This window comes from Egretta garzetta, unplaced genomic scaffold (assembly GCF_000687185.1).
Source record: "Egretta garzetta isolate BGI_Z169 unplaced genomic scaffold, ASM68718v1 scaffold56, whole genome shotgun sequence".
In the NCBI taxonomy this organism is placed as follows: Eukaryota; Metazoa; Chordata; class Aves; order Pelecaniformes; family Ardeidae; genus Egretta; species Egretta garzetta.
In genome coordinates this window covers 3,750,571-3,776,755 of record NW_009260182.1, presented here as the reverse complement: position 1 = coordinate 3,776,755, position 26,185 = coordinate 3,750,571, and the positions used below count along the sequence as shown (strand labels likewise).

The 26,185-nt window shown below is 37.1% G+C and overlaps 1 protein-coding gene across 4 annotated transcripts in view; it reads right to left on the bottom strand.

Moving 5' to 3' along the window:
* Nucleotides 1-26,185, bottom strand: part of KCNMA1 (potassium calcium-activated channel subfamily M alpha 1) — a 502,288-nt gene that overhangs the window by 348,942 nt on the left and 127,161 nt on the right. For all 4 annotated transcript variants that reach the window (XM_035897306.1, XM_035897307.1, XM_009641982.2 and 1 more), the window contains exon 2: nucleotides 16,815-16,979. In XM_035897306.1, the coding sequence (XP_035753199.1) occupies nucleotides 16,815-16,979 (165 nt within the window). The remainder of the gene's footprint in view (nucleotides 1-16,814; nucleotides 16,980-26,185) is intronic.

Genomic DNA, 26,185 nt, shown 5'->3' with positions numbered 1-26,185 from the left:
AGCCCAGAAAATTCCCTGGAGGATTGTGGCAGGCATGGTTTTCTGCTTTGTTTTGTTTTAATTCCAAAGCCTATGCATCTTCCTTTAAGAAACATGGTATAATTACCTTTCCATTAACAGTATGCCTGCACATACATTAGTCTTTAAATTTCTTGTAAGACGGCAGGTGTCTAGTTCTAATAAAGTTTCATTTGGCTCTCTGTCAGGAACAGGCTCTTCCAAATATGTTATTTTCATCCTTGAAAATAGCAGGCTACATCTGTCCTCAATTAAACCAGTGTAAATGTGGATTGACTGCACTAACTTCAGTTAAATTACACTGATATGGACAAGACCAAAATTTGACCCAGAAGCTAGAAGCAAATTTAACTTTGTGTTTTAAAATGCCTTCAGTCTTACAGTTCCTTAGACTTCTTTTTTTTCCTTCTGACCTAGTTTTTGCCATTTTCATAATGAACCACGCTACACATTCTTTAACTCAAACCAGTAAGCAGGGAAAGGTAATTCAAATAACAGGTTTATCAACAAGTCTGTAAGCTAAATTTTGCTTTTTGGACTTTTGTTTCTTTTTGCTAGCAAAAAAAAGACATGTGTTTTGCTTTTACAATACTTGACTGTGTTCCAATGGCACTCTGAACTAACCGCTTATCATAGCGGACATACTCCAGTCACCTTTTTTCTACATGGAGAGTTTAAAATTAAAATTGATTACTTCAAAATAAAAAACACCAAAAACTTTGAAGTTTTTTAATTACATCTAGCAAAATAGCTTTACAATACTTGTCCTCCAGTCTAAAAAGAGTAGAGATCATCCAAAAATGGAAAAAATAAAGTCAAATATACTTTACTCCTAGTACAAGATGAAATATAAAGCAGTAGGACTACTAATTATACATATTCATGTTTAATCAAGGTTTCCCAAGCGGAATTCATGTTTTAGCTGAATCCTTTCTAGTTAGTTACTCATTTTTAGCAGCGTTAAACCACCTTTTCACATCTCTCAAGCTGAAACTAATCCAGCATCCAAGACCAATAAAACAGGATAAGGCGGCACTTACTGTCTTCCTTTGTTATCACTTCTTTTAATGTCTAAACCAGAGTTCTTGGGCATAACGTTGTACTTTGTTAGAGAAATTGAAGGACTTTATACCACCACCAAGAATAAGATTGTAGAAAATTCACTATATTAGGAAACAAAAGGCATGCACATAACCTTCAGAAGGTGTAAGAGAAGCAATGGTGCACTGCTTGCTTTTTAACCTGAAAGAGCAAGTCACAGTTTCCCAAAGTACACACTTTATTATTTGTTTCTACTTACGGGTAAAGCACAAGAGATTACAGCACATTTCTGACTAACAGATCTCATAAATGAACTGCACCTCTAAGGCTAATAGTGCCTTTTAGCTGACCTTATAGAGAGTCTGCCAGGATATAAAAGAGCAGGTTTACCCCTTTGCCAGCACTCCCCGACACACACTCCTACTGAGGACCTGGTAACAGTAACATAGACGCTATCCAGCTCCTGCATTTTATTGCCTTTCAGTGGAAGACAACCCTGATTGTCATTTTAGTGGATTAGGATCCCCTACAAAAAGTTTCCTTGACAAGGAGATCCTTTTCTCCTCTCAAATCAGCTCTCCTAGACTGGAGATGGCCTAATGTGTATAGAAATTATGCTTTTGTGGAGTAGTGTTTAAAACAGCAATCTCTGTGGCAAATTTACTCCTCTTATCCATTATAAATTTAAGAAAAGGAGGTAAGTTAGAAGACCAGTTTTACATTAAAAGCAAAGTAGTTAATCTGACACAGAAACAGTTTCTCATCTTAAACCGAATCCTTGAACCTATCATTGAAACCTCCCAGTCTGGTACAATCTGACATGTTCAATACAAAAAGAAAATATGGTCAAGATCAGAGAACAGCTCAATTTCATGTACTGTATTTATTTCACACCGATAGTTTGCTTAAAAAAGGCTTGCTATTCTTGATATCCTAACCTTGTAAACCATATCAAATTGCGATGCCTAATTTGCAGTGAAAACACTTTATGCTAATTATAATGTATATTTTCAAAGTATCTGTATTCTATATAAAGGTAAATCTTATACAAACACCTAAATAACACTGAAATGCCAGCACTCACACTGTCAGATGTTGCTGTAATAGTAAACCTTATTTCAAACAAAATGGGAAAGAGGATTCCTACATACTCATTGTACCTGCAAATGAGACCTAATAGCAAGTAATAAAGCTGTTTACAATTAGCATGCCAATTGTGAAAGTGCAACAAAAATATTTATTTTCCAAGCTTTTTACACACTCTATTCCCCAAATAATCAGAAAGACAATAAAGTAGAGAATTCCCTTATAAATGCAAGCATCTAACGTCAGTATTCTTAACTACACTTGGTAAGACAAAGCTGAAGTCTCTCGCAATCCAATGCTTTGTGGCAAACCAGAAGTTTTCAAACTTCAGCTTCTGCTTATTCCTGTAATTCCACACCAGTGAATTAACTCATGTGATTAATTCTCAACTAGTAATATAACTTAAGTTTTATAAAACCCGATTTAACTTACTTTTTTTTTTTTTTTTTTTTTTTTTTTTACTACAAGATACATTCTCTTAAGGGAAATAAGAAAAGGTCTCACATAGGCAGGCTTTTCATTTGTAGAAGTAAAACAGTGGTTTTGGATATGCAACAGAACTGCATCATTAAAAAATAGGTCTTTCATATCAAGAGCCATCAGCTATAAAGAGACCATGAGCAACTAGTGTTGATGCCCAAGGCTCTTTCCAAAAGAGAATACATAATAAGTCTAATGGACTGAACAGCAAGGAAAAATTCAGACTGTTTATCTGTCTGCACCTATCAGGCCCAAAAGAGATAAAAAAGCAGAAGTGCAGAACAAAAACACTAAGGAAAAGAGCCTGTGGAATAAAAAAATATTTTGATACGTGAATATGCCATCTTCAATTGCAAGTATGGAAATAAAACTAATTCATATATAGATATAGAAATATAATGTCTGTGTATAGATATACATATTTATATAAAGAGGACATAATATATATCATAATACTAGATAGATTTAACTATATAGGACAGAAATGTATTTTAGACCTGAAAATGTGCATTGGAAGACTTAAAAAAACCCTCACTAAATAAAGTGCATTCCTGATTTCAGTACTTTTTCAAAGCTGATTTCAATACTTCTTACAAACATGGGTAATTATTTTTAATCCTCGCTGGCACAGAAACAAAGGGAAAATAGCAACTCTAGTTACATGTTCAAAACCACCCAAGTTACTGTTATAGCAGAGAACAGAAACCATGTCAAACTTGCAGTCCTGGGCTGCACTGACTGAATCACACTGCTCTCATTATTTTTCCAGGGTGACAGAAAATGCTTGGGAAATTAAGAGTTCCTGTAATGGACATCCTCTAGCTGATACTTCAGAGAGGACAGTTTTCTGCCCAACTAACCCCTCCAATGGATTTAAGGCAGTGGCTGACAATCTTTTCTGGTCTGGAGACCATTAAAAATTTTCTATTGTACTTAAAACACCAAACAGCAACTGTAAATCTAGGAACTGCTGGCTTTACTTTTCACAGCCTTCTACAACAGAAAATTGAAAACCATCAAACAACTCACCCAAAACAACTTGGTAATATTTACCATGAGAGAAAACAAGGCAAATCTCAAAGAGTCATCTATAGGGAAACTTTACTACAACAATTTTCTGGAGTTTGATGGAAGAATATCTACAGGTTTCGCAAGCATCTTTCTGTTGGTGTGACATCCAAGCCTTTTATGTTCAACTTGCTAATTTATGTTGCTGTTTTGTAATCTGGAAATACTTCTGATTTGCATGTACTTCATTATTTTCAGTAATAATTTACAGTCCCTAAGTATACCAGAAAAGGACTTCAGTCTGACAGAGTGCAGCTTGATCACATTCACTGAAACAAATCCTTAGGCATAAGCATCAATGACAAAATTTGCTCAGACCTTTGTTGAGAAAAAAAAAAATAAAATTCAATCTTCCAAAAAAAAAAAAAAGATCCTGTGAATTCATCTTTTCCTACCTGTGCTGGGTTTGCATACATAATACCATGCCATGTTTTTGAGGGGTAGGAGAATGTGAGAGTTCAGCTTTGTTTACGTTGCTTAGAGCAGAATGTAGAATTCTCTGATATAGCTAAAACAACAGAACTGATTGTGCCACGTTCTGTTCACATAGGCATGGTAGCTAAACTGTAGCACGGAGTAAAAATGGTAGCATGCAACACTGTCCAGACAGTCTAATGGCACCGGAAACACATGCAGATCAGCTGCCCTAATGGCACATTCTGTTGATGCTTCTAGATCAAAATTCTCCATGTAAGGTTTAACCTTACAGTATTTGGGTTGGATAGATTTAAAAATCAAAAACAAGGCAAAGTCACAAGGCCAGACTTCCTTCCTTTTCCTGAGGAACAGATTAAAAAAGGACAAATTATAAAATTAAACAGCTCACAAAGATGTTGCAAACATTTTGCATTGACACTAAAATGCAGACAATACTCTTGCTTGTTACCAAGCTACACAGCTATACTTTCGCAAGGTACATTCAGTACCTTCCAAATGCACGTTATGGGATTAAATATAATGGCTGACAATAACAAAGAAAATGGTGCATCTCCATGCAAAAGCTTAGCATTCTGCTATCCTCTGCAGCAGGCTCATGACAGTATCACATTCTGTATATCACAACAATCAGATGGCTCACTAAATCTACTCATTTCTACAGAAGCAATTTTTGCAAGATTTTACCCTGACAGGCATAAATTGTTTTTTTAACAGTACGTAGGAGTCGCATGTTTTTTCAATGAGAGGACTGTGGGCATCTGACAGAACTGGATGGCTTAGTTTGCATGCAGTGAAAGAGTATCTGTCTACACAAGGCAGGATCAGGTTCCACATTTCACCCTAGTTCCTAATGTGGTATCCCCATTCCAAGCAGTAACAATTACACTGTGTTTGAAATATTTTTTTTTTTTAAGTTTGCACTAGAAACAGAGGAAGAATCAGATTACGTTTCCTTTTCCATTCTATACCCACCCTGCTTCAACTAAGTTAGTTTTGTGAGCCCCTCTCCAGGCCCACAGTCAGTGGTTCTACAGCTCATTAGAAGGCACGGAATCACATTGCAGAAATTGCCTTTTCACCCATCTATCCTAGCTAGCTATGCTGAATAGAAGCAATCTTCTCAAGACTGAAAGAAGCAGCAGGACTGCTTCAAACTTCTGAAAAGTCCCGTCCCCTCCCCTTTTGAGAAAATGTTAATAGCTCTTTCCTTTTCTTCCACCTTCCCTACTCAAACATTTTTCCTATCCTCATCCTGAGATGAAGGGAAGCATCTGCAGGATGAAGACTCATACTGGGAGGGAGGGAGCTGGACCAGTCAGAGCAGACATGCAAGTTTCCCCCTTAAACTCACAGCATTTTCCTGTAGACTTCCAGAAGACCCTGAGAGCTTTCAGCTTCTAGGTGAAATACATGGAACAGGCAGTTAATATTCCCTGATTTTTACTTTGAATTCACAACTTCTTCGCCCTACTTTCTACCACTAGATTTCCTGCTCCCTTCTCAGAAAGACAAGTAGGTTGTGTACTATTACTTCCAGTTGAACCAAGCCTTCCAAACCTTACCAATTAAGGAGAACCATTGAAAAAACAAGTATGTGTAGTATCTAGGAAATATGCCAAATTAGGCTTGTGACTCCTGCACATCAGTAGCCGGTTTTTTAACTGGTTCTGACTGAATGTCATACTATTCTTTCAGCAGCAGGACAGACATTAGACTTCACAGGAAAAGTGGGACTTTCAGCAGCTTTAGTGGTAAGCTGTGAAGTTGTCTCTGCTGCAGCATTTGAAGCTGAAACAAAGCATTAATTACAACAGAGAGGAACCTCCCGTGGCAAAGCAACGCACATTTAAAGAGCCACATAAAATTGCTGAAGCCAAGCAGAACATGCTGAGAAAGCTGAATATGTACAAGTTTCCTGAGAAACGAACTACCAAACAACAGTTTTTAAAAACACACCAAATATTTAAGAAGCAAAAGGAAACTAATTTTGATAGACAGTATTTTGCATGGAAATTAACTATTACTTTTTGCTGAACACCAAAATAGAGATTTTAATTCTTTTTTAACCAAGAATTTAGCAGTTTATTCCATGTACCCCACACCTCAGAACAAATAATTAATGCCAGAGCTGCACAAAAACATATGCAGAATTATCTTTAAAAATATGCACTACCACATCAGTGTTTTGCTTGAGCATAATTTTATCAAATACACTAAATGCAAAGAGAAAAAATATTAAACAAACATCATATCAGAATAGGTTCTACAAGCATGGCCATCTACCTAGAGGTCGTGGAAATCACTGCAGCACAGCAGAAATTTTGTGAAGATACAGCAGGTAACTCCATAGCAGCAGCTATAAGATGACAGAAACAGGATAGACTACACCAAGATCTGGCTTACAAAAAGAAGGCTTTTAAAAATTAGCGATTTTAATTAAGATAAACATCTATGAGTTGTATGTGTGACACACACACTTAGTTTTCTATTTCTCTGCTTTCTGAGCTAAGAATTCAAATGCAAGTTTTTAAGTCCAATTAAGTCCAGTTCTCAGTTTATGTCATTCTTTTATGAAACACACTATTTATCCTTTTCTTGATTTGATTTTAGCATGTACATCTACCTTACGCTAACCTAACCAATCTCCACACAGCAGTACTCAAAATTGGTAAAATTGAGGAGAAAAAAAATACTATTTATGTTTGATTAGCCATACACTACGTAGGAGACAGAAAAAAAAGTTTAAGATTGGCATATATTAACACTAAAAGCAAGCTGACGGAGAAAGAATTAAAGTCAGCCACCTTTCTTCACATATTACAATGTCATAGCTGATAATTAAGTAACTTCGTGGTCCTAAATATTGCCTTATACTGAGAAATTAGCACATTCTTGTTTTTATTATTTTAGTTTAACCGTTTTCTTTTTTTTTTCTTTTTTTTTTTTTGAGAAGATCTACTGAAATTACAGCAGTTTCACAAAACAGAAGGTGGCTATCTTAAAGGTGTAGTGACAACCAGAAATGTCTCAGCTACATTGCAGAATTGAACAGTCCAATGCTAAAGAAATATGCACACTGAAAGAACTTTCTCTCCCACAGGACTGTGGGCAGAAGCCCACCCTTTGATCTAAAGCAAAACCTGTGCAAAACAATCCTTGGTATTGTCAATAATAAATAAATGTTCAGAAAAAGAAAATGCATAAACAGAACTTAAACTAGCTGCAGTTACCATAGAAACCAGCAAGACTTACTCAACACTTCCTACTCTATTCCATTATCATTCCATATCTCATGAACTCAAGTGGAAAAGCATTGTTTCTATTCCTATGGAAACCCTGGAAATAGCCCACATCTTTGCCACAGGAGATTAAAGCAATCTAGAACACATCTCAGATTCATTTATATGTCGCCAAGGCCTATGAGAGATTAAAAATAACTAACCAGACAAAGTCCACTTCTCAACAGAGGGGAGCAGAATCCAAACCATTCCCCATGAGCAATAGGTAAGTAACAAACATAGGCAAGCAATTTACCGTCTGTGAACCATTGCAAAGAACCACCTGTACAATTACACCAACACACTGAAAGGTACATTCTCTGCAGCTCTGTGTACCATATTTATACAAATGCCCTAACTTGATAACACTATGCCCTTTAGTCCTTGTGACTTTTCTCTTATTTGTTGACCAGGATCAGGAAAGGGGAACTTTTATATAGCTGTAATAGTATATGATCTAAAATGCATACACAACTCTTTCCATTTCAGAAGACCTAAAAAAATATATATATATATATCTGCTACACACAGAGTCAGAACTACACATACTGTTAAATAAATAAGATTCATGAATATTTGAATGACTTTGTATTAAAGGTAAGATTTTCTCCATCACTCCCTTCTGACTAGATGTCTCCTTTTTCTACTCTATTAATCTAAACATGTAGAAGTGAGTAAACTTTTAATTTAGCAGTTAGAAGGTATGACTGCAAGCCATAAGAAATGCCCCCGAGAGCCAGTTCAGTTGTCTATCTAGCACAGAGACAAAACTGACCATATTAATATGAGATGCTTTTTAGGAAGAACAGGAAAGACTAGTAACTTTCTGTAGTCCATCCCACTCACACAGTCTTTGGAATAGATATGTTGGAAGATTACCCCTTCCCATGCCCTATAATAGCTGTTTGGTATCTGTTGCCCATTTGTCCAATCCATTTTTGGACATGTTGACACTGTCTACACAGTCTCCTTTTAAAAAAAAAAAATCCAGTTCACTGATCCTCATAACAAAAAAGTTTTTTAAAAATCTCTTTTAAGTTGACCTCAATACCTTTCATAAGTTGTCTTTGTTTTTAGCATCTGGTTAGTAATAGTTTGGCACAGATTGTCCACCAACTTCCTTTGTGAATGCTGACCATATCCCCAGCAATTTTTACCTTGTAAGGCAGCTGGTTTGCATCATCATTGCTTTTGTTGCCTTTCTCTGTCCTTTATTCTGTCAGTCTCAAGATATAAAAATAAGGACTTCAAGTACTCAAGATATGGGTATATAGATTTTTAAGTAGCAAAATTATGTCATGTGTCTTGTTCCTGATGATGGCCAGAGTCAGTCAATTATTTCAGAGAACTATCCATGACAACATCAAAATCTTTCCTCGGCTGTATCTACCACTTCTGACTTCAGAATCATGTAAGTGTGGTTTAGGTTTTTTTCCCCTTGATACATTGCCCTACTTGGACACACACTAGAGTTCATCTGCCACAGGTATGTGTTTGCTACTAATTCCTATACTTTGAGATCACCATCAGCTCCTTTGTGTTTTACTTTCTTCACCCATAAAATAAGAAGTCACCTGCCTTAAGAGACAGTTGTATACTTAATTTATTAACAGGTACTTATTGTTCTGTCATCCTCAGGGACAAGTAAAAAGGTAAATTAATGGTTAATGTGATTAGATAACTTATGATCATTATAATGTCCCTGAAACGTTTGGCAGTCCCAAATGCCAGGTAAAATCTCATTTTTGTGCTAGGAATTGGAAGCAGATTCAGTACTGAGTAGGAAAAAAAAAAAAAAAAAAAAAAAAAAAAAAAGTATGTTCTCTCTCCTGAAACAGAATGACAGTAAACCTTGCAATGAAACTTCAGTGTATCTTTTGAAATCTTTCAACCACATCCTGACAAACTCTGATTTTGCTTTAACTTTTGTGAACTATTTTACTTGCTTATGAAAACAAGTCTTGATATGGGTCTTGGTTCAAGGAACATAAAAAAAAAAAAGGCAAAAAAGCCCCAAAAAACAAACCACAGAGGACAGGGAACATTCCGTGGTTTCTGCCTGTGCAGTCAGATCTGGAAGCTGACATAGGCTTCCCCCTTCTCCTCTAGTTCACAAACCTAGAGCACAATACAAGGGAAAATGTGGCACTAGTTATTTTTGCCTAACTAGGGGATTTCATAGGTGACCCCAAACTTAACTATTAACAAACTTAACAAACACCTTAACTATTTAAAAAAAAAAAAAAAAAAAAAAAAAAAAGTTGTAATGTCATAACCAACAGACTGCAAAATAAATCCTGTTATCCAAGAATGCATGTGCTTCACTGCTGAAAAACTAATGTCAGGTTTGAATTTGTAAAAGGCTTGGGATATTACGAGTATGAAAGACTAAGTCACCAAAGAACACATTCAATTTCTATTGTCAAGTCAATTAATACATTTTATTCTAATTTAAGTCCTATTCAGATTAACTGCATCCTAAGAATATATTACAGGTCCTCAGGAAAAAAAAAAGTTAATTCCACAGGAAGATTGGTTGCAAGACATCTCCAGGATGACAGGGTCCCACAATGGAAAGAAAAAGAAAGACCAAAATTTACAAGAGCTTTGTTTATCCTTGAAAAACCTTGTTAAACTCCATATTCAAATTCTAAGATGTTGCATACTCAAGGTTGCTCAAGGTTTCTCTCCCTGCTTTGCAATTCTAGTAAAATAACTGATACTGTCACGAACGCTGTCAAAAATCTGTATGTATACAAAATGTACCTGCCCTCTCCAAATCCATATCTGTAAGGGATACCAAATGATCCTTTGAGCACCTATTCTCATTAAAGTAATGAGAGAACAGTTACTGCCTTTGAAAGTAGGGAGAAACCCCACATAATTTCTGTGCTGCTAAATTTCACTTTGGCTGCTAGGCAACTGTATCATATTGCAAGAGGTGGTGGGGGTTTTTTCCCCCCCTCAATGTTAGTCTTCTCTTTCAGAAAAAAAAAAAAAAATGCAGTAAGAGCAAAGCAAGCTGTGAAAACATCCTGAAAAAACTGCAAGCAGTATATAGCAGACTCACATTTTTTTTTTTTCCAGGAAAACCTTCTATAATTACTTATATATTTAAAATTCCACTGTTTTCCTCACTTGTATTTTTTTTTAAACACTCCACCAGCTCTCAAAGAATTCACCTGAATACAATTTTAATAGAAAAGAAAACCCACAATAAAAGAACCAACTAACCACCAGTATTTTTAATTCCACTGCTTCATGTTTGGGTTTTTCCCCTCTAGGGTACTCTGATGTAATTTTTAATGAATGTCCTCTTCGTGACATCTATGGACAAAACCTACTTCTTACCCAAGTAAAAATGGTTTACACTTATGAATGTTCGCTTGAGCGAGAGTATTGCATATCAGTTGCGTTTCAGTACCACACGTATTTATAATCAAACTGTGATCACTATAAACAAATTAGAAAACCTGAAGGCTTACATTTTTATAGAGTCACAGAAGGATGCCACTCTTATCTTTCCCTGAGTAAGCAATGAGGCCTTCTACTGTTTTTAACAGTTCTTCGGAAGTCCAGTCAAAGGTCTAAATCTTTTGATCGTAAACATTTAGTGCACTCTCTATTCGCTGGATGGTCTTTGATTCAGACTTTTAATCATGATCTAAAGTTTTGACACCATTTTCTCAGAAACTGTAATGGGTAGACCTTGCATAATGAGACCCTCTGCCAAGCACAGTCCCAAGTCCAAAGCTAGTCCCAAGTTCTATTACAACCCCAAAACTTTTTTCTATCTTGCCAAAACATTTGTAAGGCTTGCATTTTTCAATCTTTTAAAATGTAAGACAGTCAGAACTGTGGAAAAAAAAAGAATGACTGCTGGATTTTTTTGATAGATGAGGAGAATGTAGCAACAATTATACATTCTAACCAAACCACATTACAGAAAATTTCTATTTCATTTTAAATATATACTGGGGGAAATATGGTCACTTTTTAATTTAAGAAAGCACCTTCATACACCACTTCTTCATCTTTAGATTTTTAGATGTAGTTAGTAAGTATTAAGAACATAAAGAAAGCAACCTAAATAATCTTCTAATTAAATAGCTTGGTAATAAACAACTTAATATACCACTGCCACTAACTGCCACCCCTTCTTTTCTCAAGCGCTTTTCTTCTCTTCTTCCTTTCAATGCTGCCAATCTAAAAGACATTTTCATCATCCAGTGATTTAAAACCAAAGCCTTTCAACACAAATTCATTTGTTTCTGACTGACTCTCTTTCCTTTTGGGTACTGTGACAGCCAAGGCAGTAGACAAACCACCACCACCTGGCTCTTAGCGCAAGCTAAGTAAAGCTCATATCTCTGCTGTGCATTGACAAGTCACATTAAAAAAACAAACAGCAATTTACTCCACCATTTTATCTCCTAGATTTGCAACTAAAATAATGATTTTTTGTTTCTTTGTCATTTTAAAGAGTCCACATTCAACTGTGTCCTAGATTGAACTGTGGTAACTTCAACCATATACGTACAACTTTCTCTTGTATATCAAACACCTTATCTAATTAAGGAAGTTGTTGTTGTCTTATGCAAATGATTAAAAAAATTGATTTCAGGAAGCAAAATCAGTTCATAAACACCTTTAATTTCCTGCTTCTTCAGATTAATTATGTGTCTGAGTCTTCTTAGAGAAACCCACCTCAGGAATTTTTATCTGATACTTCCATCATCTACAACATTATATAGTACTTCAAAGTAAATCAGTATTTCCCCCAACAGATTTTAAGTAAACTGTTACATTTTATTGTTATTTATATTTATGCCACTCGACACCAACTGCAAACAGAACTGCATGGGTTCAATTAGCATGTTCTTAAATCATATGCTTATGCAATTTAATACAGCCATGTTTTTTAAGCAGTATGTAAAATTTTCATCTACATTATTTAAAAACAAAACTCACATTTTCAAAGGTTGTGGCACCAAGAACATTAAGTGGCACCAATAACATCGTGCTTTTAAAACCTGAAGAACGAGGAGATAAGGATATTCTGACCACGCAAGCGTAGGCACCATGCCTAGGCATCTCAGTTTTCTGCACTACTTCAGAAAACAAAAAGGGTTTTTAACCGAAGGACAGTCTGGATGACCCTGTAAAACATCTTCCTCCAAAGCCTGCCCTTCAGATGAAACTGGGTAGTGTGAATACTCCTTTGTGCATAAACCAGTTCTGAAATGTCAAGCCTAGAATTTAGCTCCTAAAGCAGTAAGAATGCCTCGTTCTGTTTCAGTACTTTATAATAGTCACATAAACTACTGAATCAACTGCAGTATCCGCACAATCCCATGTACATGTAAAAAATACTTCCAAAATTTAAACGTCAAGCCTCACAGCAACCTTCCACAACTCACAGCAAACTCTGCTGGCAGGCCCAGACACCCATCACAAACAGGTTTTGCAAAAAGTTTCAGATACTTGAAAAGGTGGATTTATTTTTATTTGAAACAGAACACTTAATTTAAGTCAAAAGCAAAATATTTCAAGGTTTGAGAAGGTTTTAATTTCCCCTCTCTTTGTTTAGTCTTTAAATATAATTCTTCCTCTTTTTATCAATGGAATGGGAGGGGAAGAGAATAATATGGTTTTTTGTTCGGTTTAGTTGCAGAACTCTTCCCTCCCTCACAACCACCAATAAATGAAATGTTTTTAAGAAAACTACTGTGGAGGGGAATCATCTCTTCCAAAGACATCAGAGTGACTGTGTTTGTCAGGAATGGATTAAATCAATTCACTGTCTCTAATGACCCAGATGACAAATAAAAAGCAACATCCCTTACTTCCCAGTACATGCACTGAAACACATGCTTTGGAAAATGCTTTTTCCAAATAATTTTCAAACTAAAATGAAAAAAAAATTGTTAAATTTTCAACTAGTTCTACAGACACAGTATTGAAGAAGGCCTTCTAGCTGGTATTTTAAAGGTTGCCTACTGATTTGCACCTAATGTCTAAACAACATTTGACTTAACAAGAGAACCGGGTCCTATGTTGATCTAAATAGCCAATTTTGTACTACAACTGCATGGATGTGAAGCTATGACCTTTAAAAATAAATTTTGTCCTGCATTTTCCATACTGTTTGCCTATATTTTCTTCAGCTGTGGGTAGCCATAAAGTTTAAATATTAAAGAGGTAATTATAGGAGCAGCCACTATATAAATATTTGTTCCAACACTCACAAAGCACCTGGACAAACTGATATGATAAATTAGAAAGTTGTTTTGTAACATTACTGGGGAAGAAATAAAAGCTAGAGCAGACGTGTCAAAGATATGGTGACAGACTCCAGGTTCCACAAACAGCACTTGACATTCCACTAAGATTCACTTTGGAGAAAATGACTGTACAGGTAAGAATAATGATGACAGTTTTTTCCATGAGCGGACACACAAATAAGATTCTACTTTACATTGACATGTGTTCATCACTTTACTAACTTGCCTCCTTCACTTGCCAAATTAACCCAAGCAGCAGTTACACAACAGCCTTCAGGTGATCACATGAAACTGAAGATCAATTATAACTCCTTTCCCAAGTCCATTTTCAGTGGATCACTTGTAAAATTTTTTTTGTAAACATTGGATGTATAAGAATGATTTTAATTTAAACTCCTACAGTGTAAAAACGCACTATAATTTCTTTAGCTGCAGATATCTCATTCAGATTTGATTTCATAGCACTGTACAGCCACCAGTTCTTTCAGTGGGGAAAGTAATACATACCACCACACTTTGATTCAGAAATACAATAGCTGGCAGGAACAGACTGTGTTAAGTTAGTAGGAATTCACTCAGTAAGTCATAATACTTTAAAACAATATAGTTTGATAAAAATACTGACTTAACTTAGTTACATCCTATATCTACAAATAATGTGACTATTCTCTCTAGCACAAACATTCATTGAAGCAGTTAAACTTTACCAAATATAACCATAAAGTAAAACTTAAATGAGCAGTCAATGTTCATACTGAAAATGGTGCTCCAGGAATTACATCCTACCAATTCAAATGCTGAAACTGGTAAGTGCTATCTTAAAATAAATGCATCTTGTTTTCTAAACTGATCGAAATTAACTAACAGTGTCCATACATCGCTACTTAATTCTCAGCTGGTCAATCATATTGATGAGCCCGGATGAGTACAATACCTGGTGTTATACCTTGACAAGAATATAAACATACTCGCAGGAATAATCTGGTCCAATGATGTTGGCCAGCTGTCTACAAAAAACTCTGGAAATAAACTAGTCCCTTACAAGATGCAATAGTAAACTGCAAATACAAAAAACCCCCCCCCCAAAAAAAAAAAAACCACCAAAAGAAATAAAGTCATCAAATAGAAATGAATAAGTTCTCCCAGTATCCTGAATAAAAATACATAGTAAAATGTGCTTTATATTTTAGGTTTTGGTCTTGATTGTTGGTTTTATGCTCACGTATAACTCAGTAAAAACACCACAGGCCAATTTCTGATTGCATAGGACTCTGGGTTTGGGTGATTTCTAGCCTTAATACTTAATTGGAACAAGAAGCATGGCTCTAAAATTTGTTATTTTTAATTTTGAAGACGTCAGGAAAACATGCAAAAGATCAATAAGCCACTTTTCACAAGACAATCAATGTCAGTTTGGCATAGAAGACATAGTGCTAAAAGCTGCAGTGGAACATGCTTTCAAGCTATTGATAAAAGTCAGCATTTAACATAAGCAAACGGGCAAAAGGTATTGGTAGAAAAAAATAATCAAAATAGTATTATTGCAGAACTAAACAAGAGTGTACCAACTGAGCCACCTCAACTTTTCACTGTAAAAGTCTTAATTGGGAAGTGCAATTTCTTTTCTTTTCATTTCCTTCCCTCCCCCCACCCAAATAATTAATCTATAGACCAGAACCAACTCACAGTAAAATATCTCTTAACCAAAGTAAACAATCAAGGACACAAATTCCCTTTTCAGTGTAACCCAAACTAGTTCCAAAGCGTCACCAGGATTCTCAAAAGTTTTAAATGGGATTTAAATCACTTTAGCTGTTAGTTTATAAGTACACGCATTCTAACAAGGAAACTAATCAAAATCATCACACAGGGGACACCTTTTACTGCTGTGAACTCCACAGAAAACCCTTAGCAATTAAATAAGATTTGACAAGGCTATGAAATAACTATATTCAAATGAAGTGAAAACTCAATTTTTTTCAGTGGAACTTTAAAACACAGATTACCAATATCTGATTTGTAGCTCTATTTGATACATATTCACATGTTTGAAGGACTTCCTAAGTTAATACAGAAAAAGATCAAGAGAACATAAAATAATTTCTAGTCTACTGGAAGTGTCACAAATCACATCACATGGCCAATTCAAACTTGTCTTTGCTTTACAGTTCTGACCGCTACCTACATTTCTAATGCTGTGCTTATTTTCCAAGTTGGCCTCCATTTTTGCTAGCACAATTTTATTTCCAGACAAAATAGGCGTATAATTTTACCACATAATATGAAATTATGTGCTACTTTTGGCTGGGATAGAGTTAGTTTTCTTCATAGTAGCTAGTATGGGGCTAGATTTTGGATTTGTGCTGGCAACAGGGTTGTTTTCATTGCTGCTGAGCAGGGCTTGCACAGAGCCAAGGCCTTTCCTGCTCCTCACCCCACCCCACCAGCGAAGAGGCTGGGGGGGCACAGGAGGACAGCTGACCCCAACTGACCCCAGGGATGCCCACACCATATGACATCATGCTCAGCATGTAAAGCTAGGGGAAGAAGGAGGAAGGGGGGGATGTTCAGAGTGATGGCGTTTGTCTTCATCACACATAACAGTGACTTGGGGAGCCCTGCTTTCCTGGGGATGGCTGAGCACCTGCCTCTCCATGGGAAGTACTGAAGGAATTCCTTGTTTTGCTTTGCTTGCGTGCACAGCTTTTGCTTTCCCTATTAAACTGTCTTTATCTCAGCCCCTGAGAGTTTTCTCACTTTTACTCTTCTGATTCGCTCCCTCATCCCACCAGTGGGGAGTGGGCAAGTGGCTGTGTGGGGCTTAGTTGCTGTCTGAGGTTAAATCATGATAAATTACTAAACTCAGTGGCTGTAGTACAGTTCAAGATCATGGTGCCAGAATACTGAAGTAGGCTGGGGGGTGGGCTGGAAGTCAGTTTTTCTTACTTGCTCTCTCTGCTTCTCTCTTGCAGTCTGTTATTTTACTTCCAAAAGAGAAAACTGGGATTGACTCAGCACTGATACAACAAACCAATCAAAAATCCTCCACTAATGCTGGGACAAAGCATTTGTTAAAAAATGTTCTTCAAAATACAAACACAGAAAATCATAGAAAACTTACAAGTACTCTGCCAGTTAATGTCTGGGCAGATATCATGACTCCTGCCCAATCCTTCACGGAGGTCATCCATCCCACTTCTGCTGCCACGTTCTCCTCTTTTTCATCTGTTGGTTTGCAGGCCCCATCTGCCTGTGTATCTCCACCACCATTGATCTTTTGGGCCTCCTGCAAATTAAGTATTTGGGTTAGTTAATGTTTAGCAATTTGACAGTGAAAGTCAGCATATGGTTGTGGCTAAGAAGTGCTACAAAAAAAGCAAATCAGTCTTCCTGGATTCCTGCTTGATGAAATTAAGCACCTACTTGTCCATATCTCTTCAGAAACAATAGAAATATTCTATGAGGCACCAGACTAACAACTAGATACTAATCCTCTCCTTGACATTACATCTTAAACACATATATTTAGCATCAAATATGTTCTATGTTCCTTCCCTATAAGCAGCATAATTGCCAAGAGCTACGTATGCAGTTATAGAGCTACATATCAATGAGTCTGTCAGACATACACTGAAGGACCTTTTGATGTACTAGTTCAAAATAATATGTAGTAGGTGTGAACAGAATTTATGTACAATTTTAATTTACTATCACTAGAATTAATTATCCGAGTAAACCTTCACTGAGAAGCATGATGTAACAAGACAGTAATTATCAAGTGTGAGGGGAACAAAATTCACCACAGAGAATCTGCAGGGAGCTGACAGGCTATCAGCGAACCAGTGTTTCAACGAAAGTGTTTAATATATCACAGGAGTTCTTCTGTCAGTAAGTGGCTCTCATAGAGTTGAGAGCTAGATATTAAAGAGGAGCCTCAGCTGCACCAAGCTGACTGATGAGTCACATGCACTGGAATTCCTATCAGTCTCGCGCGGGCGCTGCAGCAAGGATGTCATGCTCTGTAACTGCCTGCTATGTGCGACAGTCATGGATGCTGCACAAAAATCAAGAGAAACGGTAAGAAAAGCCAGCCTAGATTGTACAGCATTTAAAACATATCATATGCAAAGTATCAGAATGTGCCGTGAGCTTGCCTGTGGTGACAGCATAATACTAATGACTTCCTGAATACTTGACAAGTTATGCTAAACAAGCATCGGGGAGGCAGCAAAATTCAGTGCTGAGGCAAGTACTGAGCACTTGAACTGCACCCATAGATCTACATCAGCGCTTCGAGCACTCTGCACAGACCAACAGCTTGAAAGATCCTGTTTACAGATGACTTTCCTATAGGCCACTAAGCAGGAAATCAATTGCCATTAAACCCCTTTGGGATATTTATTATACAAGGAAAGATGTTTGACGCTGGTTCAGCAATTATTACTACAGTAGGAATGCTATACTGTCATAGTCAAAATGCATTGCTGTGAGATGGCCTTGAGGAAACAGCCGGACATAAAGGTAAGGGCACTTCCCCAGAGCAGCACTGAACTAATAAAGCAGTTGCGCTGCATCTGGCAGCAAAGGACAGTAGCCCAACAGTTGTTTTTAGAGAACCTCAGTATCACAACTTAATTAGCTAATCAGTTTCTCCTCCGTTAGTCTCCCTCCCAAAATGCAGGCTCTGTCTTTTTACTAGCAACTACAGCACAGCGCATGATGTGGCTATATTGATAATAACACATTATTCAGAGTTACAACAGTAATTCAGTACTTCCTAAGCAAATAACCAGACAGAAGATAAAAGCTGCTTTCTATTTGCATAACTGGACCTCATTCCCTGACAAATTTGGATATAGTGAATCAGATGTTTCGCACTCCACACTGAAAGCCATATACCGCATCACACACGCACAGAGCACAACCTACAGAAATTAGCTCGTTGCTCAGGACAGTGACATACCAGACAGCAAAAGGCATTTCCAGGAAAGTAACACTTGGCTATGGACAATTTGTGGCCCACATCATCACCAGATAGATGGATAGATCAGTCCCAAAGAAATGCCTTGACCACCATCAGTGTTTTGACTATAAACAGAGAAAGAGAAACCTAGGTTCATTTTTTTGTTGTTGTTTTTGGGGGGGAGGGGGTGGGGTTGGGCTTGGGGGGGTTTTTTGTTTAGTTGGGCTTTGGTTTGTTTTTGGTTTTTTTTTTTTTAGCGGATGGTGTGTGGCTCTATATACCAGACATTGTAATAAAACAAAATATTGAGGATTAGACAACCTAGACTCACATCTCCGAGGCCCTGGGGGCACTCACAGGCCTCACTGGCCCTGGCCCTCTCCCCCAGGGCCTCCCCCCACCCCACCTGTGGCCTAGGACGCCATTTCAGCCAAGCCCAGGGCCACCAGCTCCCCACAGCCCTGTCCCTCCCAGCCGTGGGCCCTGCTGAGCCAGGCCAACCTACGGCTGGTTCCCCTCCCCAGGCCTGATCCTCACCCTCACCCACAGGCTGACATCCCGGGCTGGCCCCAAGGAGGTTCCCAGGACTGGGGCTGCCTCAGCCTGCCCCGCTCCCTAGATGTGGCAGTGGGACAAGACCCCGGCTGCCAGGCCTGGCCCTGCCAGTCTGGGCATCCCCCTGGCCCTCAGGGAGCCCCCAGCCCCACAGTGCCCTGACAGCTACTGACATGTTAAAAATTACAAGCTCCATTTATTTCTCTCTTCCCAGCAGTTCGTCTGCCTTCTGTAACTGTTAGAGGTTGTCTTTCAGACTGTAAACTCTACACGCCAGATTTCACTGCATGGTCCTCCGCTGCATAGCACAGTGGGCTTTTATACTCTGTACGAGTTTATATTGAATAAAAGTATTAATGTGGCTCTCATAGTAAAGGAGGTATAATTATCTCTTCCTCTCAGAAAAGAAATGAAGATGATGATTAAGTGGCCAAATGAGTCACCAGAGAAGTCATCGTCAGGGCAAAGATGAAACCACAGACCTTCTTGATTTTGCCACTCAGCACCCCTATTTAAAAATCTCAGGGACACACACCTTGCTAAAAACATTCATAATTATGGATTTTGATATAGAAACTCGCAGAACTACAGATCATTAAACAAAAAGAGATGAATGGAAACATCCATTTTATGGTAGTGAACTTGAAAATATTAAGGTTGGAAAATTCTGTCATTGTTTACACACTCCTTCCTTACCCCCAACCTTTTTGTCAATATATCAAACTGAATTTTAAAGATATTCATAAGATTATAAAACTAAAATTTGCTAACAGTCAATAAAATAGTCGACAGTTTTCTCCATTGAAGGAGGAAAGCAGCTTTTATATTTTCAAAAGGTTCTAACACCTTACAGTTCTTTTTGCTGTATTGACTTTTGGTTGCCAATAGAATAGAATCATTCAGATTGTAAAAGACCTTGAAGATCTTAAGTCCAGCCTAACACTGCCAAGTCCACCACTAAACCATGTCTCTAAGCACACCTACCCATCTTTTAAATACCTCCAGGGATGGTGACTCAAGCACATCCCTGGGCAGCCCATTCCAGTGCCTGAAAACCCTTTCAGTGAAGAAATTTTTCCTAATATCCAGTCTAAACCTGCTCTGGCACAACTGGAGGCCATTTCCTCTTGTCCCATTGCTTGTTACTTGAGAGAAGAGACCAACACCCACCTCACTACAACCTCCTTTCAAGGCAGTTGTAGAGAGCAATAGGGTCTCCCCTGAGCTTTAGCTCTCCAGGCTCAACAACCCCCGTTTCCTCAGCTGTTCCTCACAAGACTTGCGCTCCAGACCCCTCAACAGCTTTGTTGTCCTTCTCTGGACACACTCCAGCACTTCAATGTCCTTCTTGTAGTGAGGGGCCCAAAACTGAACACAAAGTTTGAGGTGCGGCCTCACCAGTGCCGAGTACAGGGGCACGATTGCTTCCCTGCTCCTGCTGCCCACACTATTCCTGACACAAGCCACGATGCCATTGGCCCTCTTGGCCACCTGGACACACTGCTGGCTCACATTTAGCTGGCTGTTGACCAACACCCCCAGGTCCTTTTACGCCGGACAGCTTTCTAGCCACTCTTCCCCAAGCCTGTAGCTTTGCATGGGGTTGTTGTGACCCAGAATAGAGTAGTAAGATATCACAGACCTATTCAGTATCTGGTTCTCTAAAGGTATTAAAGTCTGTAATACATTTGAACAGCTGTATTCCTGCATCTATACTGCTCATTTCACCTCTATTCAAATCTCCCACACATATTATTTCTTAATTAAAATATCAGTAAAACAATCATCCCCTGCCAAGTATCATTTGGAGCAGTCTCATGATCAGCTACATACCAAGCCTAACTCTTGCCATTATTGTAACTATAATTAATATGCAGATTAGTTGCTGTTATGTAATATTTGTATTCAGTTGGGATATTTTATATTTTTCATCTACATGGCTAGCTTCTTAGCTCACTTAATTGGAAGTTAAGTATTAAGGAAAGTTTATTCCCAAGTCATTATTTAATTGTGCAGAGATCATTAAAGGAGATTTAAAGGCTGCTTTCATTTACACTGTGTACAAATCAGTCCTGTTATTAACTGTATCACCTTGTTCCATTGCTATTTCTTCACTTCAAAGCACTGAGTAACCAACACCACAACCTGAAAAAGGTGCTTAAAAAAAATAACCTGACAGTGACGGTAATTTGTTTAATTATTTACAGGCGCAGTAGCTACAAGTAATATAACACTATCTTTATCCACTCTGCTTACCTGTTGTTTCACAAAGTGTTTGTTATTTTAATTACTTGATGACAGGAACATTCGGGTAGATTAAGTGAGAAGCAGCATATTTTATGAAATACGTATTTCCTGAACTTAATGGCAAAATGGAAGAGAACGCATGATGAGAAGGAGTGTACAAGAATTGGGACTCACTGTTCTACCAATGGTTTTACACAAACCTGGACCAGAAACTTCAATGTTTTGTCTTATATTTTCAATAAATATTCATTTAGATTACACAAGTCCTGGGGTGCTTAAACACAATTACCTTAAGAAAGCAGACTTTAAAAAGGGAAAAGACACTCAAAAACAGTTTTCATTTTTGAAAATGTAGTCCTGCCTGCTTTGTTTTACCTCTCTCTAGAATATCTGTATAAACACAGAACTAATGCACAGACACTCCATTCAACCCAGGGCTGTAGGAAATAAAATCAGAAAAATATTATGAAAGCTTAAAACCTCATCTGAGAATAATTTGCCTTTTTATAAGCCCTAAAAAACCAGGGCATTATGAAGACAACCTGGTAAGCACTCTCTGAAGTATGGTACTGAAAAAAAACTTGGACTTTTGTTAAGATATATTAGAACACATAGGAAACAGGCAGGTAATGTGAGGGAAACAAACTGGGTTAAAGTCTGGTCAAACAAAGAAAAGGAATTCTGATTAGCTTGCTTCTCTAACATTGAACTAGTACAAATAGCACACAAAAATCATTAAGTATCAACTGTAATGAGAATACAGGGCATCATGTCATGCCCATGTCACACAAGAGGAAGCAATGCTCAATTTAAGCGATGTTTAAAAATAGAAACACCAATGGAGCAAGTCCAGTATGGGCCTTGGAATTCCATCGTAGAGAACATGAGATGAGAAAGGGGCTGCCCAGAATGGCAGTTGCACCTAGTTTGAAGTATGCAGTAATAGTACAGTAATAAAATACAGTTTGGGGAAGCCAGGGAAGGGCTGCTTTAGATAATGATGACAGCAACTTGCAATTTTATCTTTATTAACTGCCTCTCAATTAACAGCAATGCATTCCTAGAGCCTGCATTTTCAGACATCTTTTATATCAGATCAGCAGCACTTTCACACTAGCCACTCTTACACATTGGAAAGCTATGGTTATGTTCCTTCCCTTTTCATTCATCTGTTTCCCCAAAGCCACCAACAGGTGCTGTGTGAAGAGGAGTAATTTTACACACAAGATTAGTTCTTTCTGTTAGGCAGACCTGAGTTGAATATTATTAAACACCAAGTTTAAAATTATTAGACTTCTATTAGTAATGCAATTACTTTCCCTTAGATACATTCTCTCACCATTTTCATAACTCCAAACAGGGGTCTTAAATTTATACAAATCCATAATATTATGCTACATCCTCAGCAGATGGACAATGTACACTGTATGTCAAGACATCAGTTACCTACTGAATACATTGCCACAGCAGATGTTCTACATCATATATAGTTACCATATGTAGTCTTCGTCTTTATAGTTACTAAGTACCAGTTCATCCAGTGCTAAAAACAAGCAAAAGAACCACTTCACGTGTTCCACTGCAGTTTAGAAAACACAGGATTTCAATGAAATATTAATAAACCAGGCAGACGGGAACGTGAGAAATAAATAAGTGCATGAAGACTTACAAGCCTCTTTGAGAAGAGTCAGTCTTGTAGGAAAGAGAAAGCGAAGGCTAAACTAAGTGCGAGCTAAGAGGTACTCCCTATAACCTGGTCTATTCACAGCATTTCTTTGAATATGAGTTTCTTAGTCGTTATTAGGTTACACTGATGTCAGTTATCATACTGTAGCTATGGTTTGGCTAGTTTCAAAGGATGAATTATTGATATCCAGAAAAACACTATTCCTTTCACTGAATAAAAGGAAACAGAATGATCTGTGGAAAACATGGCTGATAAGATAGCCAAGCATTTTTCTCTTATAAAATATTCACAAGCTAAAATAAGTCCAAAATAGATTCCAAAACTTTTCTTATTAGTTCAAGAGCGAGATGGTAAACTCCTGCAAAACAACCATTCCTTTTGCAGAAATACTGAGAAGCTCCTTGCCACTCCTTACTTAAAACCAGAACCTTACTTTCTGTGCTGACCAAAAAAAAATTTAAAAATCCTTCACTGTGAAGAGTCTAGGGTCCAAGACCAAATAAATTTTCTTTTTTTCCAGTGACCAGCTTCTCTATTGTATTTGTGCATACCTTCAGTAATCCTGATGGATTTTTTTCTGTGCCCTTCATATTTCTGGTGTGGGTTACTTGTATAAAATCCCCTTTTCATGTCATTGTTTTGACTGACAAAAATTGCTGCAGTACAGGAATTAATTCTAAAACCTTGACCCGAGAGGCAAGGGAAACTAGATTAGTAAAATACAGTGTTCCAGCCATGATCCCACAAACAGCATAACCGTCTGTCAGACGAAGGGTTCCTGGGTATGGTTCTCACTTAAGAATATGAAACAGCAGACACCTACGTTATCCAAAATCTGAACAAAATGCAAAAAAAGACTCAGTTCAAAGTTTAAACATTTTAACATGTTAATGGAGGTGTTATGATGTAACACCTCCATTGATGTAAAACAGTATCTCTGAATAACTGGAAAGCTGGCTGAGTGATTTCCATACCAGCCTAAGAACTGGGAGACACGCTGAAGTCCCTGTTCTGTTCACCAAATTTTTGAAGTCCTCAGCCACATTATCTAGACTCTTCTTGTCTTTGCCCCTCAGCTATAGAACAAGAGTAACACTAGTTTCTCTTGATAAGGGATCTTATCAAGATAAACATATTTAGGATTTTAAGTGTTTTGGTATTACACAAATGGCAGACAATGCAAGCATAGGGTAGGGAATCAAAGTACGACACACAAAAAACATACTGGTAAAGACTGTTAGACTAGTTATGCAAGACAATTAAACATGTACGACAGAAGTGAAAAGGGAAGCAATGAAGAACTCCAGGCATCGTAGTGAAATGAAAAAGCACAGTCTTAATAATTATACCAGGCAAGTAAAAATAGATGATAAAAGCAGTGCCCACTGAAGTTACAGAAGGGTAAATAGGGGAGGAATATAGGATTGCACAATATGACCATCCAACAATTTTTTAAAATCATACTTAATGTAAGACATAGACAGAAGTAGAGCATGATTCCCACAACTAAAAATCTGCAATTTTACATCTGTCATTACAAACTTACATGCATTCTAAATGGACAAATAGGGTGTTCTTTAAAAACTTACAATTCTTGGTTCAAGATAGCAATGGTTTATAGCAATACTTACTGTCTGCAATGCATAAATACATAAATAAATAAAATAAAACCAGGACAAGTCAGTGATGTACAGGTTAGGAGTATTCACTGAAAATACTTCACAAATCATCAAACTAACATCTAGCCCATATCCATAAATTTATTTTCCTTTTCTATAGTTAAAAGATCATTTCTTATTAATTTCCTGTATGAAGACCGAATTATTGTCACATTAAAATATTCCCTAAAGACCCTGTTCAATTATAAAGTAGCAGATAAAAGGGCAAAACAAGGATTTCATTTTATTAATGGGGACAAGTAAGTTTAAATCAAAGGAGACACGTCATTATTCTTTGGTCCCTACATACCATAGAAATAGGTACATTAGGCAGATTAGACAATTACTATGTAAGACAGAACATTAGGCTTTAACTGTCTTTTCTGTGGTTCAAGCATTATAATGAGACCATTCTTTCAAAATAAAAAGAGCTTTAGAGTAGCCATGACAGATCACTAACCTTAAATATGATGGAAACTAAACTTGTTAAATGTATATGAAGCAATATCAGATGGGACTGAGTTATTAAACTATAGAAAGGGAAGGGATCCTTAATGGAAAATTATAGAGAAGGGTAGAAAGATGCATGCATTTGCTGTTATCCTCCCATTTTTTTCCTCCCACCTAATAGAAGGCAAATCAAAAAAAGCACACAATTGAAAATAAAATTGATACAGATGTTATCATGAAATGCCAAATTACCTTCATCCTATTGACTGATTAATCCAGGAGAAATTTCTTTGTCACAGATGATAAAACATTTTAAATACCAATAATTCAACAAAAACTTGTTACGAGCAATAAAAATCATGTTTCACTTACTGTCTTCATACTTAACTCATTTTTGTCACACTACATGATTCATTACAATCCAAAAGTCTCAAAGTCTCACATATGTGAGAAAAAGGTCTTAAAAAATGAGAAGAAAGTAATAAACAGTAGGGAAATTACCTAACTTGTTTATCTTGATTACAGGAAGTACTTTAGCTGATTGCTTGTAATTTTGTTGTTAAAATTAGGCAATACCCAACTCCAATCCAAGTTTTTTCAATCACCACCTCTTGGGAATTTTTTTACTACTATAAAAGGATGAAAACTAAATTTAAAAATCAAGCATTTGATTTTGCCCAATTTTAAGGGAAGAATGATCAGTAGAGCTTTTATGGTCTATATGATCAAAATTATGAGAGTAATTTTTACAAAATAATTATGTAACAGAAGCTGACATAAGAAAACTCCTGACAAAACTATTCTTTGCCACGAAGATTCAACATTAAAACAGAGGTCATTAGAAGGTTCCAAAGTAGAAGATTTTTTTCACTAAAAGATATATACAAATACAGCGTAAAAAATAAGTATCAAACTGCTGTGCCAGCAAAATT